General features: G+C 45.7%; 1 protein-coding gene across 1 annotated transcript in view; it reads left to right on the forward strand.

The window, feature by feature from the left end:
* The first annotated feature begins 1,599 nt into the window (after positions 1 to 1,599).
* Positions 1,600 to 17,752, forward strand: part of CLTC (clathrin heavy chain) — a 96,703-nt gene continuing 80,550 nt past the window's right edge. Inside the window, exon 1 of the mRNA XM_060259218.1 lies at positions 1,600 to 2,020. Within this exon, the coding sequence (XP_060115201.1) occupies positions 1,979 to 2,020 (42 nt within the window). The 5' untranslated portion in view covers positions 1,600 to 1,978. The remainder of the gene's footprint in view (positions 2,021 to 17,752) is intronic.

Raw genomic sequence — 17,752 nt, forward strand, 5'->3', positions numbered from 1 at the left:
CAGCTGTTTTCAAAGGGATGGGAAGCCTTAGCTATGAAATGCCCTATTGAGTGCAATGGAGTTTATGGTCAAGGAACTTGGTTTAGCTGAATACTTTTTTCATTTTTGAAGAGACACAAAATATCAAGAAGTTGTGTAGAATCACATTTATTTATGTATGGAACACATACATCTACTTTTTATTCTATATAATTATCGTTTGATGCTTTTATCACCCCCCCCACAAGTTGTAATATCTTTGTTGTAATATCTTTTGCAAATAAACTGTTGAGTTCTTAGAAGGCTTTGGTCTGTCACTTTGGAGAGGGTGATGGGGGTCTGGGTGGGAGATTTCCCAGTTTCCAGAACCTCTATGTTCAGAGGCAGTTATACTGTTAATCAGGGGTGGTGAAACTGCGACTCGGGAGCTCCATGTGGCTCTTCTGCACATATTGTGTGGCTCTCAAAGCCCCCACCACTTGGTCAGCCAGCTTGGAGAAGGAATTAGTCTTCAAACCACTTTGCCAAGCCAGCTGGCTTGGAGAATACATCTGAAATTAAAGTTGCTTTCTTTCCACCTCTCTCCCCTCCCATCTATTTTCCTTCCTTCCACAAACATCTGACATTAATGTCTGCGTGGCTCCTACATTAGGCAAGTTTGGCCATCCCTGCTCTTAACAGGTCCAGAAGAGGCCAAAACCACCAGTTAGCTGATCTGTGCTCATTGCTGGAAACACAATGCTAGGTTAGACAGGATGTTTGGGCTATTCCAGTTAACAGGTCCAGAAGAGGCCAAAACCACCAGTTAGCTGATCTGTGCTCATTGCTGGAAACACAATGCTAGGTTAGACAGGATGTTTGGTCTATTCCAGGAGACAGTTCTTGTCAGTTGTGAATGGGACACCTGTCTTTCTAAAGCGGATGCTGGGGCTGAATAACAGACTTGGGTGGTGCTTTCTATCATAACCTGGTTTGCCACAGCGGCTGCACTTTTAATCCCATTAAGCCAAGCCTCCACATTCAGAGGCAGCATACCTGTAAGGGGTGGCCAACGGTAGCCATGCTGGCTGGGGCTGATGGGAGTTGTAGGCAAAAAAACATCTGGAGAGCTACCGTTGGCCACCCCTGTATTAGATGAATGGGTGGGAAGGGGAAGCTGTATGACTACTGGGGAGTTTCCCTCGGCCGGCCGTCTCCCATGCTTCCGGTCCAAGGTTATGTACTCAAGGTCATAAAGGCCTGCCACCGCAGGGCTTCAAACCCCCAACGCCAGCATTTCATTATTTCTGGTTGTTTTACAAACGGCCGCTTTAACGCTCTCAGCCACGGGGTCCTCGTCGAAATCTCCCGAAAGGAGGGGCCAGGTGGAGTTCCCTCGCAAAGCAGCCTCCTTCCCTCGACCTGTCATGTGACGCGGGGATCGGCGCCCAGGTGGGGAGGGGAGTCCGGCACGGAAGTGACGTCACCCCACCCAGGTCGCATGATGTGGCAAAAAAAGGAGAAGGGCCTAAGCGCGGATGGGGGCGGGGGCTGCAAAGATCGGGTAAAGTCCCCTCCCTGAGAAGTATCCGTCCGCCGCTCCCGCTGAAAATCACACGGTGTTACTTTGCAGCCTTTTTTTTTTCTTTTGGCTTTTGCGTGCGATCCTTCCGCCTCCGCCGCGCTTATTCGCCGGCAGGTGAGCCGGCGGAAGGATCCATCTTGCGTGTGCCGAAGAGGCCCGCGGTATCCTTCCGCCGAGCGGGGGCCGTTTCCGGATCGCTCTGCCCAGCGGGCCTCCCACTGTCTCTTGCCTTCCCCGCCATTAAGAGCCAGGCTCCCTCCTTCCCTTCCCTCTCCCGCCGCTGCCACCGCCACCGGCTGCCCGGCCTCGCTCGCTCGCCCCCCCTCCCCTCCGGAGCCGCCTTCTGTTTTTCTCCCTTCTGCCTCGGAGAGAAAAAGCTCCCCGACCCCCGAAGTCGGGCTGGAGCCTCCAAACCCCAACAACGCCTCCGCCGCCATGGCTCAAATCCTGCCCATCCGGTTCCAGGAGCATCTCCAGGTGAGGCCGGGCCTGAGGTAAACTGGGGGGGAGAGGGGGGAACGGAGCGGCTCTGCTGTCCGGGCGGCGGAGGGCGGAGAGTCTCCCTCAGGGGAGCGGCTGCACCTGCGGGGGCAGGTGAGGCTGCTGAAGGGGAGCTGACGAGGCGGCGGGGGGGGGGGGAGAAAGGGAGGTTTCCCGGCCTCGTCGTCCCTTCAGCCTTCCTAAAGGGCGTGGGGGGGGTTGGGGAGCGGAGGAGGAAGGAAATCTCCAGCAGGCTTTTGGGTCGTGGGGGTGGCTCCGCTGTGAAGGTGAACGGTATGGGTGAGGGGGGTTATCTGTTTCCCTGTATCTATATATCTCTATATTATTATTATTTTAACAAGCACTACAGTAAATGTTATATTGGTTGCAGCTTGCAGTCCGAATTGTAACTGACAAACAACGAGAGGCATTGCAGCACTTGCATTCCGCTTTTTCTTTTTGCCACAGTATTACGCTTCTGTTCAGAATGTATAAGTAGAGAACATGAGTATATTGTTTACAAATGTTAAAGAATTCCGCAGGAGCACATCTCCTGAACCTCTCTGAGGGTTCCCCCTCTTCCTCCCCTCCACCTACTTACCTGGTCCATTGAATAGGAGGTGCAGCTGCATAACAATCCCTGGATGAGCTCCACCACCTGTTTTTCTACAAAATGACCCCTGCACACGAAGTTTCCTGAGACGCCACCAGTGTTCTCTCTGAGCTGTGTTAGCGTGAGCCAGCGCACAGATTTTTAGCTTCCAGCTCACACGTTTTTGCTTTAGCTCAGGAAGGATGGCCCCAGAGCACACTAATGGATGCAGTAGCTCACAACTTTAATGCCAGTAGTTCACAAAGTAGAATTTTTGCTCACAAGGCTCTGCAGCTTAGAGGGAACATTGGTCGCAACCAGTGTTCCCTCTAAAGTGAGTTAGTCTGAGCTAGCTCACACTTTTTTTAGTCTTCAGCTCACACATTTTTGTTTCAGCACAGGAAAAATGGCCCTAGAGCATGCTGCTTTACTCTGTAGCTCACAACTTTAATGCCAGTAGCTCACAGAATAGAATTTTTGCTCACAAGACTCCACATTTTAGAGAGAACACTGGTCTCAACCCCCTTCGTGAAGGGGGGGTGTCCTTGAGTGAGGGGAGCCAAGTGGGGTTAATCACTGGGTGGGGATATTGACAACTTCATTGGGAGGGAAGGGGCTTCAGGCCGGGGGGGGGGGGGGAGAGGACTGAAGGCGAGTGAGGGTGGAGAGGAGGGGTTGGATGGGGAGGTTTCAGAGGAGTGTGGAGAGGGGGTCTTGTGGCAGGCAGGTAGGGCTGGGGCGGCTTGTGTGTGGTAAGGTGGTGAGGAGACACATGAGCAGAGGTGATGCAGGTGTGGGTGGTGAGGCTGAAGATTTGGAAGGAGACGGAAAGGAAAAGCAATCTGGGATAGAGGAGGGGGAGGCTTTTTTGAGGAAGTTTGGAAGCAGAGGCTGAAGTATTCGAAGTGGGGTGTGTGGGTAAGGAGCTATGGCTTTCTGGGCCTTTATATTTGGGGGTTCCTGTCAATACTCCCTCTAAGCTGTGGAGTCTTGTGAGCAAAAATTCTATTTTGTGAGCTACTGTCATTAAAGTTGTGAGCTGCATAAATTAGTTTGCTCCGGGGCCATGCTTCCTGAGCTAAGACGAAAGTGTGTGAGCAGGAGGCTAAGAAACTGAGTTAGCTCACAGTAACTCAGCTTAGAGGTTCTCGTGGTCATTGTGGAGGCAGTGGTGTGGGAGCTGGGAAGGAGCGATGCCTTGGAAGGGTGGCGGACCCCATGTAATGGAGAGGGTACTGCAGAATGGAAGGGGCAAAACTGTAGAATTGAACCTGTGTGTGAGAGGGTGGGGTTGGCTGAGAAGCTCAGGAGGGGCAAAAAAGGTAGGCGGTTGTTTCTAGAGTAACTGTGTCTTATGCCAGAAGCAACAGCGGCACAGGACTGAAAAGATAATAATTAGGGCTGCTCTGACCAAGTCTGGCTTTTGTTTTTTTACATGAAGAGTCAGGCTAGGCTGCCTGGCAGGGTGGGGGAAGGCACTCAGTGAAATTGTTCTGGAATGGAGTGGGGGAGGGAGCATATGTGTATTAATGCGACGGTTGAGCCCTGAGGAAATCAAATGAATGTGGACGACTTCTGGCAGGGAGGTCTGCAAAGCTGACTTGTCACTTGTGACAGTTGTTGGCAGGAAGGTTGTTGGTGACCAGACCGGTGGGAGAGGAATATGTGTGCTGAGCGGGGAGCCGGTTCCTTGTGTAGTAGGTTATGCTTGCTGAGGATTCTGCAGGAAATGGGGACTTGGAAATAGGAAGAGCAAAGGCAGCAGAAATATAAGTGGAGGCGGGATTTTATCTGGCTTGGGCACTATGGTGTTTCCTTCTATATGCCACGCTGTTTGGCTTGCTTGGTCCCCCAAGTGCTGCTCATGTGACACCAGATGGTGGGAAGCTGAGAAGGGATTAACTGAGAGAATGGTATTGGGGGTGGGGGGGCTGCTCAGGAGGCATCTAGACACCACTGGTTGAGTTTAATGGGATTTAATAGGTGGGTGTTGTTGGGATGAGTTTTATGGTGGTGTTATTCAGAACTACAGGGAACTGCCGGGTATGGATCATGAGAGAAACATGATTCAAATGTGATAGTAAGATAACGTCTGTTCATGTATAAAGCTGCAGAAAATGGAGTGGTGGTGCAGGCAGCAATTGAGGAGTGAACCGAGGGGTTGGGAGTAAAATCCTGGTGTTAGGGCCGCATGAGATGTAAGTACACCAGTGAGCCTCCCTTCCTTGTGCATCTGTCATGAGAGCTGAAGAAACAGTATGGATTTTTGAGTGGGCGTGCTTGGGGGTGAAGTCTCTGGCATATGTGTACAGAAGTGCCGCCTGCCTCAAAGTCATGTCCCCATTGCAGCCGGAAACTGCTCCGGGAATTTCTGAACCAGGAAGGGCTGCCCTACTAGAGGCACGGCTTTCTGAACTGCTGAAATGTCAGTGCCCTTCAGGGGAGACCTTAACTACCTCCAGAGAAATCTGTCTTCTAGTGTGCACTGCCAGAGGCGGCTCTTTCAAAGCTGCTGCTGCTGAAGCGGGGTGGGGAGGAGTGACGTCCCTTGTGTTAAGCAGCTGCTTCCTCTCCAGCACAAGTGTGTGTAAAAATGTCTCTGGGGTGGTGTATCTTCTAGTGTATTTTGACAGTTTGCTTCCAGATGCATTGGAAGCTTATTGTTTTAGAACTGTATCTTCCGTTATCAACTCAGTGGTTTCATTAGGTCTGTTTTCCTGTGCAGGGGTGTCAAACTCATTTGTTATGAGGGCCGGATCTGACATAAATGAGACCTTGTTGGGTCAGACCATGTCTGGTTGGGCCAAGCCATATTGGGCCAGGCCATGTGTGTACCTATTTAAGATCTGGTAGCAGAGATATAAATTTTATAAAGAACACAGACAAACACAAATATATATTTTTAAAAAACTTAAAACAGGCTTAAAATGTTAGCACTCATTGGTCTTAAGGATGCTTTCTTTGTATTTCTCCCATGAGATCCAGGGAACTGGGCAAAGGAAGCTCTGGCTCTTTCCTTCCTTCCCCAGGGGACTGGGGGGGAGCCTCAGCCAACAGAGGAAGAGATGCTTGGCTCAGTAGCTCTGCTGTGCAATTGAGAGAGCCTGGCAAGGAAAGCTATTCCTCTCCTCTTCCTCCCCAAGGGAGGAGCCTCAGCCAATGGAAAAAATAGAAGTTTTACTCTGTAGCTCCTGTGCAATTGAGCAAGTCTTGCAAAGCAAGCTGTTACGCAGAAGGAAACAAGAGGGAGAAGAAAGCAGATGACAGCCAGTTGCTCGGAGGCCCGATAGGAACCCTCTGGGGGCCTGAATTGGCCCCCGAACTGCATGTTGGACACCCCTGCTACTGTGTCCCTCCCTGCCATCACCCCTTCAGTCTCAGTAAGATCTGACATTTTTAAAACGTTGAGGTTAGGAATCTTAGCTAGCACAACCCTTCTTCACTTTATACCATTTACAAACTTGTCTGGAGTCACCTTAGTCTTCAACAAAACAGAATCACCAAGCTTTTTTCAAGCTTAAGCCCCCTTCAGAATGGACAGAAATTGGTAGTATTTGCTCTGTGTCTGGTATTTAGATGTCATAGTAAACCTCGCACCTGTGGCAGCAAACTGTTTTTGGAGGCCACTGGTTGTGGTTAAGCATTGCCTTCTAAGTGCTCGTGTTAGGAAGAACCACATAAATAGCTGCTGCAGATTTCCTTTCTGTGTACACTTCAGCAGAGAAGCCCCAGTGCCTGTCGATTGCTCCTGCTCCCTATACAATGGCATTAAATCAGTCTTTGGCAAATCAGTGCTGTTCTCTGGAACTAGTGCTTTCAGTATGGCGATAAGCTGATGGAACTTGATGCGTTTCAAACCAGCAAGACCTGCAGCTGATTTCACAGCATCCTGTGAAATAGACTTTGGGCATTCTCCCAAGAATGTTCTTAGTCTCTGCTGTTTCTCACCGTACTGTCCCATGCCAGCGTGACCAAGAAAATGAAGCCAAGATGGGGCTATGCAGTAAATAGTAATAGCTTGATTCTTAAAGTACTAGGGATTGCAACATGGCTTAGTGTCTTACCAAAAGTGTGTCTCCCTTGACTTTCTCCATGAAATGGAACTTATTTCTTTCAGGATCAGGGAAAGCGATGGAGAGGAAATACTGTACTTGAGGCAGGGTTGCCGTGAGGGTAAAACTCCCCCTCTCCCAATAGCAAATAGCCTGGCATTCACTGATGGAAATCCTACTTAGTGGGTGCTCCCCTACAGGAGCTCTTGCCATATGCACATAGGTTGGGCTTGTATATGAAGAGCCAGAGTGATGTAGTAGTTAATGGGGAAACCTGAGTTTAAACTCATTCTGTGATAAATCTCACATGGGAGACCTTAGGGCAGTTGTTTTCTTAGATTTACCTGCCTCACAGAGTGGTAGTTTGGTTAAAACTGGATATTTTTGACTTGAAATTTTTACAGATGTTTGTAAGCAGGATTCTCCAAAAATTTTTACAGATGTTTGTAAACAGGATTCTCCAAAACTGACTCAGATTTCATTTGAGTTCTAACTGGTTTTATACTCAATTATGAAATTTATGTGTGCAAAGGAGAAATACGATAGAATAACTTTTCAGAGCCGTCACTTCTGAACTTGGCGGATGCTGAGATATGTGAGCTGGTAACAGTTTCTGGAAAATGCTGTTTGTGTTCTGTATCAGAGACCTTGCTGAGGAGGCTGCAAAAGATAATAAAGGAAAAATCTGTCCGTGGAAGTTTGTGTTCGGGAGAGCAGTGCTCTGTTGCTGCTTAATGTGTATCACCATTGTTCAGTGTGTGTCCCTTTTCTAAGGCCTTCTGACATATGTGGTGTTCCATTTATTTGGTTTTTTTGGAAATTAAATGATACTTTGCTTTAGTCCTTTTTGAGGAGGAATCTGGGTAGAAGCAACATCTTTTCCCTGGAAACTGCTGATTACTGGTTTACAACTGAGCCCAAAGGGCATCTCATTTTCATAATGCCTTCTGAAACGTGCATTCTATTTGTGCATGGGAGGGAGGGGCATTCAAAATACTCCAGAAACATTTACTGAAGGCAGTTAACTTGTCTGCAGCTCTTTTTTTTTTTTTGCCATGATAGAGGACTGGCCCAGTAGGCCCGGTAGCAGGAATGTGTTTTCCCTTCTGATATGGGTGTAACAACTTTGCCTTCACCCACTGTCTTCATGGAGCCATGATTTATTTAGTTTAGTCTCTTATTTCACTGTTCTCCCTGTTGGGGCCCCCAAAACAACTTACACAAAATACATACTCTTTTAAAAGGTAAAGGTAATCCCCTGTGCAAGCGCTGTGTCATTACCAACCCATGGGGTGATGTCACGTGATGACATTTTCTGGGCAGACTTTTTACAGGGTGGTTTGCCATTGCCATCTCCAGTCTTCTACACTTTACCCCCAGCAAGCTGGGTGCTCATTTTCCTGACCTTGGAAGGCTGAGTCAACTTTGAGCTGGCTGCCTGAACCCAGCTTCCACCGGGATTGAACTCAGGTTGCAAGCAGAGCTTGGACTGCAGTACCTCAGCTTACCACTCTGCGCCACAGGGCTCCATACCCAGCTTGCTAGGGGTAAAGTGTAGATGACTGGGGAAGGCCTCATAAAAAGTCTGCCAAGAAAATGTCATGATGTGATGTGGCAGTACCAGAGCTTTTTTTTTTTTGAGCAGGAATGCAGTTCTGGCTGGATTGGTGTCAGGGGTGTGGCTTAATATGCAAATTAGTCCCTGCTGGGCTTTTTTGTAGAAACAATGGTGATATTGGGGGTGTGGCCTAATAAGCAAATGAGTTCCTGCTGGACTTGTTCTACAAACAAAGCCCTGAGCAGTACTGTTTAGATTTATGTAAACAAGACAACAGTATAAAGAACAAACAGAAGATACTCAGAAGATTCTCGACAGGTGGATAAGTCCATCAAGATCACATGCTTTTAAGCTCTTAGCCCTTCAGTGTCCTCTCCATGCCCAGGCTTCAGATACCTGCGACAGGGGAGAGACACACAGCCAATCACATGCACTCTGTGGTCCCTGATTAGCTAGGGTTACTTCAGGCTGAAATAAAAAATGACACTAGAACATTGGTGAAGGGAAAAATCGCTGCAAAAACTTGCGCTCAGGAAGGGTGTTACAGCTCTCAAAACCACTAGTTTTACCTGACACACAACCGTTTCAGGTGTACTTCTTAACTTTATGGATTCTAGTTACAGAAGTTTAAGTAGGAGAGGCACAGAGGTCCAGCCAAGTAAGGAGTTCACCAAATAAAATTAATTGCATTTGTGTGGGAACTTGGTTCTCCTCACATGTCAGAATTTTATATTTCAAGATGTTAGAAACCCAAGCCAATGTGTAGGTTAACTTGTAGTCTGAAAAAAAAATGAGGTATAAATCTTTGTGAAAAGTAGGCTGTGCATGCACTAAATAAACTGGAAGGGTGGTCCACGGAGCACTTTCAAGTGGTTTTCAAAATCTTTCCTGCTGTTTTAGTATAAATGCCTTTGGATTACTGTAAGTAAAGAATATCTGTCAGTGTCTCTCATTGTAAGTAAAGTATTTTCAGGTTTTGCAGGCAGGCTTCTCAGCACTGTCTCTCTTGTGTGCCAAGTAGCTGGCAGCTGACTAGAAAACAAACCTGGAATACATTATTCAAGATGTAGGCTGTGCATGCTTGCCACTGCCACCTTTCGAAGTGACAAATGAAACCTGCATCCCTGCTCACTTTCAGTTCCGGCAGTCACCTTTTGTAGTCTGTTGCTTTGGCGATGAAGTGGTCAGCATAATGAAGACTGGCCTCCTTTCCACAGTGTCTTCTACACATCTGTCTACAGCAGGGCTTCGCAAATCCCAGGTGCCATGGCGCCTAAACATTTAATTGTGGTGTCTAGTATTTTTTAGAAGTTAATGAGTTCAAATGCCTCTTAGTGATTCTCAGAAGAAATGCAAAGCATATTTAAGTGAGGGATAGAAGTTAGCTTTTTTTGTTGCGATGACAACCAGGGTTAGCCCATATTTATATGCTACAGCTCTGTTGTTAGGACTTTTTAAAAAATGGCAAGAAAGTCAAAAGGATTTTTTTGCGGTAATTAGAAAGTGTGGTCATTAAACTTCTTTGCTTTATTTTTATTTGTGTGTGCTTGCACCTGGAAGTCATGACGACCTCTGGTGACTGACCTCTAGTGTGTGTGTGTGTGTGGAGGGGGAGAGCATGGAAGATATTCAGAGAGATGGCTGAATAAAACCTGCCCCTGCCTCCAGCATTCCAAGGAGGTCTCCCATCTAAGTGTTTGCCAGAATTGATCCTGGTTGGCTTCTGAGATCTGATGAGATTGGGCTTTCCTGGGCTATCCAGGTCAGGACTGGTCATTAAACTTTAAACGCTCAAGGCTGAAAAACACACACACTCACTCTGAAAGGAAAATGTTGAATGCAGCAGCTGTACATTTTAGGGTACTCAAATTTTATATAAGAATAAATTGGCAATAGAAAACATCAACTTTAGTAAACACAAGCAGTTTTATTATCTGGACTTAGAAAGAGTAGTTTGGATCCAAAGATCCATGCAGCTAGTTCCAGTTATCTAGGGAAGGTTTGGACTTGGGCTTGACAATAAAAGTATCCCCTGTGCCTCATAGCGAATCTCTCTTGAAAGTGAAATGTGTTTTAAGCGGTATAGCATAGGGTTAGCCATTGGGGAAAGTGTGTGTGGGGAAACTCCACTAGGCATACCTGAATCCTTGAGCGCATCTGAAAATTGCTCTTTGAGTCTATGCCAGTATTATGATCCAAAGTATTTTGATACCCATATTATGATCCTAAGCATTATGATCCAGAAGCAGAGGTATTTCCAATCTTTTTAGCGCAAAGACTAAAAAAGCATGCAGTGTAATTAAGGAGTTAGGAATATTTGAATAGTCAGTTAACTCTTGCATAGTATTGCCATTCATGCCTAGGCTGGAATCTGATAAACCTGTGAGCAGGAGTCATTGAGCCTGGATGGATTTGCCTCAGTTTGCAAGTATTTGTAGTATCTGTAGACCAGGGACCCCAGCCTTTTGGAATTTTGAGAACAGCGATCATCATAAGATGGTTGTTATGCCAGTAAATATTCTGTGACTGTGTGACTGCTATGGGCGTTGGGACACAAAATGTTGGGAGGTTCCAAGCCAAGCATTGTCCTACAATGGAGGCAGTCATTTTTGAATGGGGAACTCCCTGAAGACATAAAGGCAAAGCCTTCCTTGGCTGTTCTTAAGCACTTCCTGTTTCAGAGAAGTGGAGGAGAAACCAGAATTGGCTTTTAACTTCGAGAAGGCAGCGAATGCCAGGAGTCACATTGGTGGGAACGCTGCTGTAGACAGTCTGCATTTGCTTGTTTTTATATCCTGTCTGATCCCAGTAAATATATCCTTAAATGCGTTCTCAGATACATTTCTTGAAATAAGATTGTGAACTTTTAAAAATAGGCTTGCATGAATTGGAAGTAACAACTCCTTTTACATGATAGATTTGCTCTTTGATTTTGTGTTGTGTGTTTCAACCTCTTGACAGTGAGCTCACTTTGGCAGCACATATTCTAAACTCAACCTCTGACAGCCTCACTTGATACAGATCTAAGTGTGTCAAGTGGTGACAAGGCGTTTTTCTGAAGAAGTGTGAGGAGCCACAGGCTTTCTTGTTCAAATGCCTACTTGTCATATGTTGTAGGAGAGGTGTGCTTGGCAGACTTCACAGATTGGTTCACATACCTGAAGATGTTCTGTAACACTAAAATAGTTTTCCTACCGTCAGTTGCAAAGTATTGCTTAGTAAGTCATTCAGATGTACTAGAGAGAGGTCCTAGTGAAGTTACTGCCTTGTTCACATTTCTCAAAGTACTGAGTCAACCTCTCAGCTCTGGGACAGGGAGGAGGGCCCTGTTACGATGGCCTGAGTTCTGTCTGGGGAGCAGTCTCAGAAGGTGGTGCTGGAGGATTCTTGCTCTGCCCCATTCCCAGAAATGAAGATCATGGGTCCCCCGCTGGCTTTATATGCTATTTAATATGTACATGAAGCTGCTGGGGAGGTCATCAGGAAGTTTGGGCTGCAGTGTCATCAATATGCAGATGACACCCAGCTCTCCCTTTCTTTTCCTCTTAATTCCAAGGATGCTATTGATCTGAACTGGTGCTTGGAGTCAGTGGGTTGGATAACGGTGAACAAGCTGAAACTTAATCTGGGCAAGACAGAGATTCTCTGGGTTAGTAGATCTCTCCTGTCTTGGATGGGGTATGCTTTTGAAAAGTCAGGTTCATAGCTTGGAAGGGCTGCTTAACACAACTGTCACTTTAGAAAACCAAGTGGCTGCAGTGGTCTGGGTTGCCACCTCCCTGCTGTAGCTGATGCATCAGGCGTATCCCTTTGTTAAATCAGATCTAGCCATGGTAATCTGTAGTTACCTCTAAACTGGGCTGTTGCAGCATGTCCTGCTTGCATGCCCTTGAAGAGTGCCCAGAAGTTGCAACCTAATGCAGAAAGGTTCAGCTAGACTGCTGGTTGGGGCCAGCTCTCAGGAACCTCTGACCCTAATATTACAGCAATTACGCTGGCTGCTTGCTCCCAAGGCCAATTCAAGGTGTTAGATTTGACCTTTAAAGCTCTACTGGCTTTGGGACTAGGGTATCTGAAAGGGAATCTGTCCATTTTCCATATGTTCCTTTCCAGGAATGAAGATCAGGGGGGGAGGTTTTCCTTACTGTCCCATCAATTGTGTGGGGAGAGGGCCTTTTCAATGGCAGCCCCAAGATTATGGACTAACACCCCCTAGGACAGTATGCCTGGTCTCTTCACTTTTGATCTTTAGGAGGCAGCTGATGGTGGTTTTATTCAGGACTATATTTGATGAAAGAAATCCTAAAGTGTGATTTTAAGGTCTCGGTTTGTGTTTTCGTGTAATCTTTGTGTTTTATTAATATTGCAGCCATCTTGGGCTCTGCATAAAAGAAAGCCAGCTAATAAATATTTTAAATAAATATTTTTTTTCAGGCTTAGCGTTATGCAAAAAGACTGGTGGATGAGATTCCGGGCATGAGGAAAGCCAAGTTTTCAGATCAATAGCCTGGCCTAGATAGCCCAGACTAGTCCAGTCTCTTTGGATCTTGCAAACAGGGTCAGCCCTGGTTAGTACTTGGTTGGGCAACCACCAGTGAAGTCTAGGGATTCTGTGACAAGGCAGGCAGTTACAAACCACCTTTGAACATCTCTGTCCTTGAAAATCCTAAGGCATCACTGTAGGTTGGCTGGAGCTTGCCTGCCTGGGGGGGAAAAATCATCATAACCCTGAATGTAGGATACCAGTGCTGTTGAGAGGTCCAGGTTAATACTGACTCAGTACATCTACATCATACCTTCTTTGCTCCATTGTAATATTTTTGAAGAGTGGAACTAAGATTTCTATTTGGCCCTGCATGCCTCTTTCCCCCATCTTCACAGTGTATACATATTGCTTAGCATCCATCACAAACCATACTGTAGGTGCTGAATTTTTCTAATGGACTCTAGATTTGCAGCTGCATGTATTAATTTTCAGACTTCACTGGTCACTTTGAAAGCACAAGATGTTCAGTTTTTCCTAAGCCTTGCATGCCTGCCCCCATTGGGGGGGGGGGGAGGATTTTATTCCTTAAGTCTTTTTGATCTCCCTCCCCATTTCATCTCTAATTATGGCAGGATGTGTCAAATAGCAGGATTGTTTCTGAACTATTCCTTTACACTTTTGTTAATGTTGGTTTCTAGTAGGGCTTTTTTTTTCTTTTTGAGCAGGAACGCAGTTCCGACTGGCTTGGCATTGGGGGTGTGGCCTAATATGCAAAGGAGTTACTGCTGGGTTTTTTCAACAAAAATGCCTATGTAAAACAATGGTGATGCCAGGGGGTGTGGCCTAATATGCAGATGAGTTCCTGCTGGGCTTGTTCTACCAAAAAAGCCCTGGTCTCTAGTATTGTTTCAGATGATTTGTGGAATAGCTTCTATATATGCTAACTACTTGTAAGATAAGATCTTAAGAACAGGTCCCTGCTTCCCAGCATAGAAGCAAGTCATCACATAAAATGCATATCCCCCCTCCCTTGCACATTGGGCAGTACTGGTGCTTCAATATATAATTCTTCTAGACATCTGCAAGTGCTGGATGAGAATCATTTGCTGCAGTCTGACAGCCTGCTAGATAATTCACAGTGATGTATATTCTCTGCTGAATTGCATTCAAAAGGCACTTTACAGCTACGAGTGACAGCAAAATGTTACTAGCAGCAGATCACTTGCATTCCAAGATTGGCTGACTGCCCTCATGGTACCATCTATCCACCCACATGTGGAGGCTTGTTCAGTTTGTTCTTCCTTTGGGAAGTTCAGAGCCTTCCTAGACAACGTTGCATGATTTTGGTGTTTTATGTTTTTAATTTGGTGAAGCCTAAATAGCTCTTCAGTGTGCATTTTCATGCTAGCTGGATACAGTAATGCATTGTAATCCTATTTATACGCATAATGGGTTTGATTGAATGAATCTGTTCCAAGAATTGTATAGCCTTCCTCCAAGACAAGAAGCGTGTTCTGCCAGAAGAGGGTCCAACTGTCGGTGGAATCAGTCCTGACCTATTGTTGGGAAGGATACACTTCATAAAGGCTGAAGTAGCTAGGTGTTTTTAAAGCTGATTCCTCCCAATATCCGCTTTTCTTGTTGGTTTTCAAAGTACAAGAGTGTATAGAATCTTAAGGGCCCTTTTACCACCTCCTCACATTTGACACAGTCACCTTGGCTGATATTTTAATTATGGGCCACAGCGTGCATGGATTGTAGAAGGCAGAAAACCATTTCTATTTCCCTCTCACTATTTTCAGCTGACTGTACCATTTACTCTTTCTTTGTTACCCAGTATGATGAGGTGCGCAAAACCAGATGGACTGGCATCCTCTGATGCATTTTCACTTCCAGTCTTTTGTGAGTTTGTACATTTTCACTTCCAAGCAGAGTACCTTGCTGAGTGGGAAGCTATGCGTGACTGACTCCCTGGCATGCTGTTCCTGTGACAGGAGATTTACCTGACTTCCTCTAATTCCACCACTACTTAAGAGGGTGGGGGGATGAGCAGTGGTAGGCTTACAAGGCAGCTGGGGGATCCAGATTTCAAATGTGTGTCAACTCAACAGGCAGTCGTAAGGGGTGGGGGAGAGCCGTACATTGGGCTTCTGTGCATTAACTTAAAGAGCACTTGGATATTGCATTAAAAGTGTGGGGGGAGGATGCTTGCGCAGGGCTGCTATCCTTCTGCACAGTGACGTCTGTAATGTCTGTGAGTGTGAAGTTATAGTAGTGATGGGGTGATGGATATGTGTTGTATAAATGCCTTTAGTGAGTTAGGTTCCTCAAAGTACAGACTGTAAGTAGCTACATCAGGGCTGAAGGTGCCTACTGTCCTGCATGAAATTCTGTTACAGTGTTGGTGTGTAAAGAAGCTTCATCTTCGGAAATCACAATCACTCTGCAACTTTTGCCAAAACAGAGGTGGTAATGGAATTAGCAAAGCCTCTCAGGCACAGAAAGGCAGGTGCTGGAGAAGTAGAAGAAGCAGATACCTTTGGCGAGTGGGTGGGGTCTCAGGAAAACAGAAAGGTAGGAATGAGTAGAATGGAGAGTTGTCAGTAAAACCAGAACACAGTCCTTATAATACCATTTATTAGGATTAACCAGATGACACAACAATAATGTGCAAGCTTTTGGGTTCCCCAAAACTCTTCTTCAGGTTGGGTGTTGCAAAAAATAAAAAAGGAAAAGAAAAATATTCAGGACATGATGTAAAATCCTGCCATGTGCTGTAGATGTTAGATGCAGAGCTGATGCTGGAATCCAGTGGCACTCAGCTTTTTGTATGAGCAGAAGGCCATACAATGGTTCCATTACTCCACAGAAGACACAAAGACAGCAAATGGATCTTATTTGTTTTGGCTGAATTATCTTTTCAGCAGAGAGTAAAGAAAACAGTTGGCAGCCATTGCATTAACTTTAGAAATAAATTTAAGACATAACATGAAGTATATATGAATTGTCCATAGCAAGGATCTGTAGATGTGGAAGAAACGAGAAGTTATAAGAAGAGAACTGATTAGGCTGATGGGTCGTCTTGGTGAACAAAGGCTTTGTTATGTTTGAAGCCTCAAAACAAGTATACAGCTATGGGTTTATGGATGTAATGCATACTTAATTGTACTCTTAACATTTTAAAGCTATAGGTTGGAAGAGCAGTAAGTAGTCCTGCAGAGTGTCCTACAAACCGACTTGGGGTCTAGATGCATCCACTGTTCCATGCCTGTTGAGACAAGAGCCTAGGTGGTAGTTATGCTGTAAGCTCTGTCTTCTTCCTGCCCAGACTCTGACTTAAGAGGCAGTATTACCTGTCCTAGCCTGTAGGTTTTCTGGGAGCTAATTGCAAAGAAACACTCAGAACACCTGTAAGAGAAATGCCTCCCCAGTTCTTTAAGTCAGAAAACAAAATCTGCCCTGGGTGTCAAGCCTGGGAAACAATATAGAAAAAAAACTGCATTAAACTGCAAACTCGACAACTTCTGCTGGTTGAAAATAACTCCCCCCCCCCCCGAACAATGGCTTGCATCCGCTTGTGTACTATCAAAGCTAGCAAATGCTGCATTCTCAGCATTTTTGCACTTCCTTTGGAAAGGGGCCACTCAAGGCCCCTTTCATCTAGTAAAATATGCTGATTCTCTTCTGGAAGAGGTCAGCAAACTTGCTGTTTGTCAGTACCTTTCCCCCAAATGGATGTCCATGCTTGGGAGTTCAATGCCAACAAATCCACAAAAGTTTACTTTCATGTCATAATCTTGCCTTTAGAAGAGAATTGCAGCACTCCCAATTGTAGATTTTCTAAAGCTAATTGAGAAATACTTACAGAAATGTATCAGGATGGGTAGTGTGTTAATCTGTCAGTAGCAGTAGAAAAAAGCAAGAGGCCAGTAGCACCATAAAGGTTAACAAATTTTGTGGCAGGGTAAGAGCTTCCATCAGTCACTAATAACTTCTTCACTAATAACTTCTTCAGATGTGGCTAGAATGTAAGTCCGTCTGTCCTACATATTGGAAAGTGGAGTGATTTAAGATGCCAAATGACAATAGCAGGTGAATGACAATAGCAGATGTGATTGGATTAGGTGTGATACGCTGAGGGGAAGTAAGTGTGGAGAAATGAGACAGGAAACAAAGGTCTTGATTCAGTCTAGCTGAATGCATTGTCTTGAGCATTATTGGTTGCAATTCAGCAGTCTCTAAGCTCCCTTTGAAATTCCTTTGTAAGAGAACTGCTACTCTTAAGTCAGCAACTGAATGTCCTGGAAGAGTGAAATGTTCCCCCACTGATTTTTGTTTTTTAAATGATGTAGTTTTCTAATATCATACTTACGTCTGTTAATTCTTTGTCAAAGGGACTGACCTGTTTTCCTTTGTAGAGGGTGGAAGGGTATTGCTAACACATGATGTTATAAATCGTATTAGAGAATGAGCAGGCGTATGAACCTGGGATGATATGACTGATCTTGCTGAGTCCACTGATGGTGTTGCTAGGATCTATACAAGAGCAAAATCGGCATCTTGGTTTGTTGCAGGTGTTAGTACGAGAGTTCATGTAACTTTTAAGTAGTTTATCATAGTGGGTGAGAAGTTGTTTTATGTTAGCAGGCTGTCTGTAAGAAGAAAAGTTGCCCTTCTCCGTGTGCCTGTGTGAGGGAAGTGTCCATAGCCAGACCAAGGTTTCCTGTCTCATGACCAGTGCTGATTCCCATTCTAGCTATATTTGAAGAAATGAGTAGGGGTGTGCAGTTGGTATATACTGAGCCAAATAAATAATTTTTAAAAACCCGCCAGTAGACTTCCTGAGGACTTTGTCACGCTGGAGCATGGGGAGGGGAGTCACCCGGAGGGGAGGGCCAGCCCCCCCCCCATTGGCCAGTCCTGGCGCATGCGCCGCGGCTCTTGACAGTCAGGGATGGGGAGAGGCGGCCCCAGAGAGGCTGATAACCATCTCCAACCTGCCCCCAAACAGAAAACAGAGCCAATGATGGGGAGACCATCA

This window comes from Heteronotia binoei, chromosome 18 (assembly GCF_032191835.1).
Source record: "Heteronotia binoei isolate CCM8104 ecotype False Entrance Well chromosome 18, APGP_CSIRO_Hbin_v1, whole genome shotgun sequence".
In the NCBI taxonomy this organism is placed as follows: domain Eukaryota; kingdom Metazoa; phylum Chordata; class Lepidosauria; order Squamata; family Gekkonidae; genus Heteronotia; species Heteronotia binoei.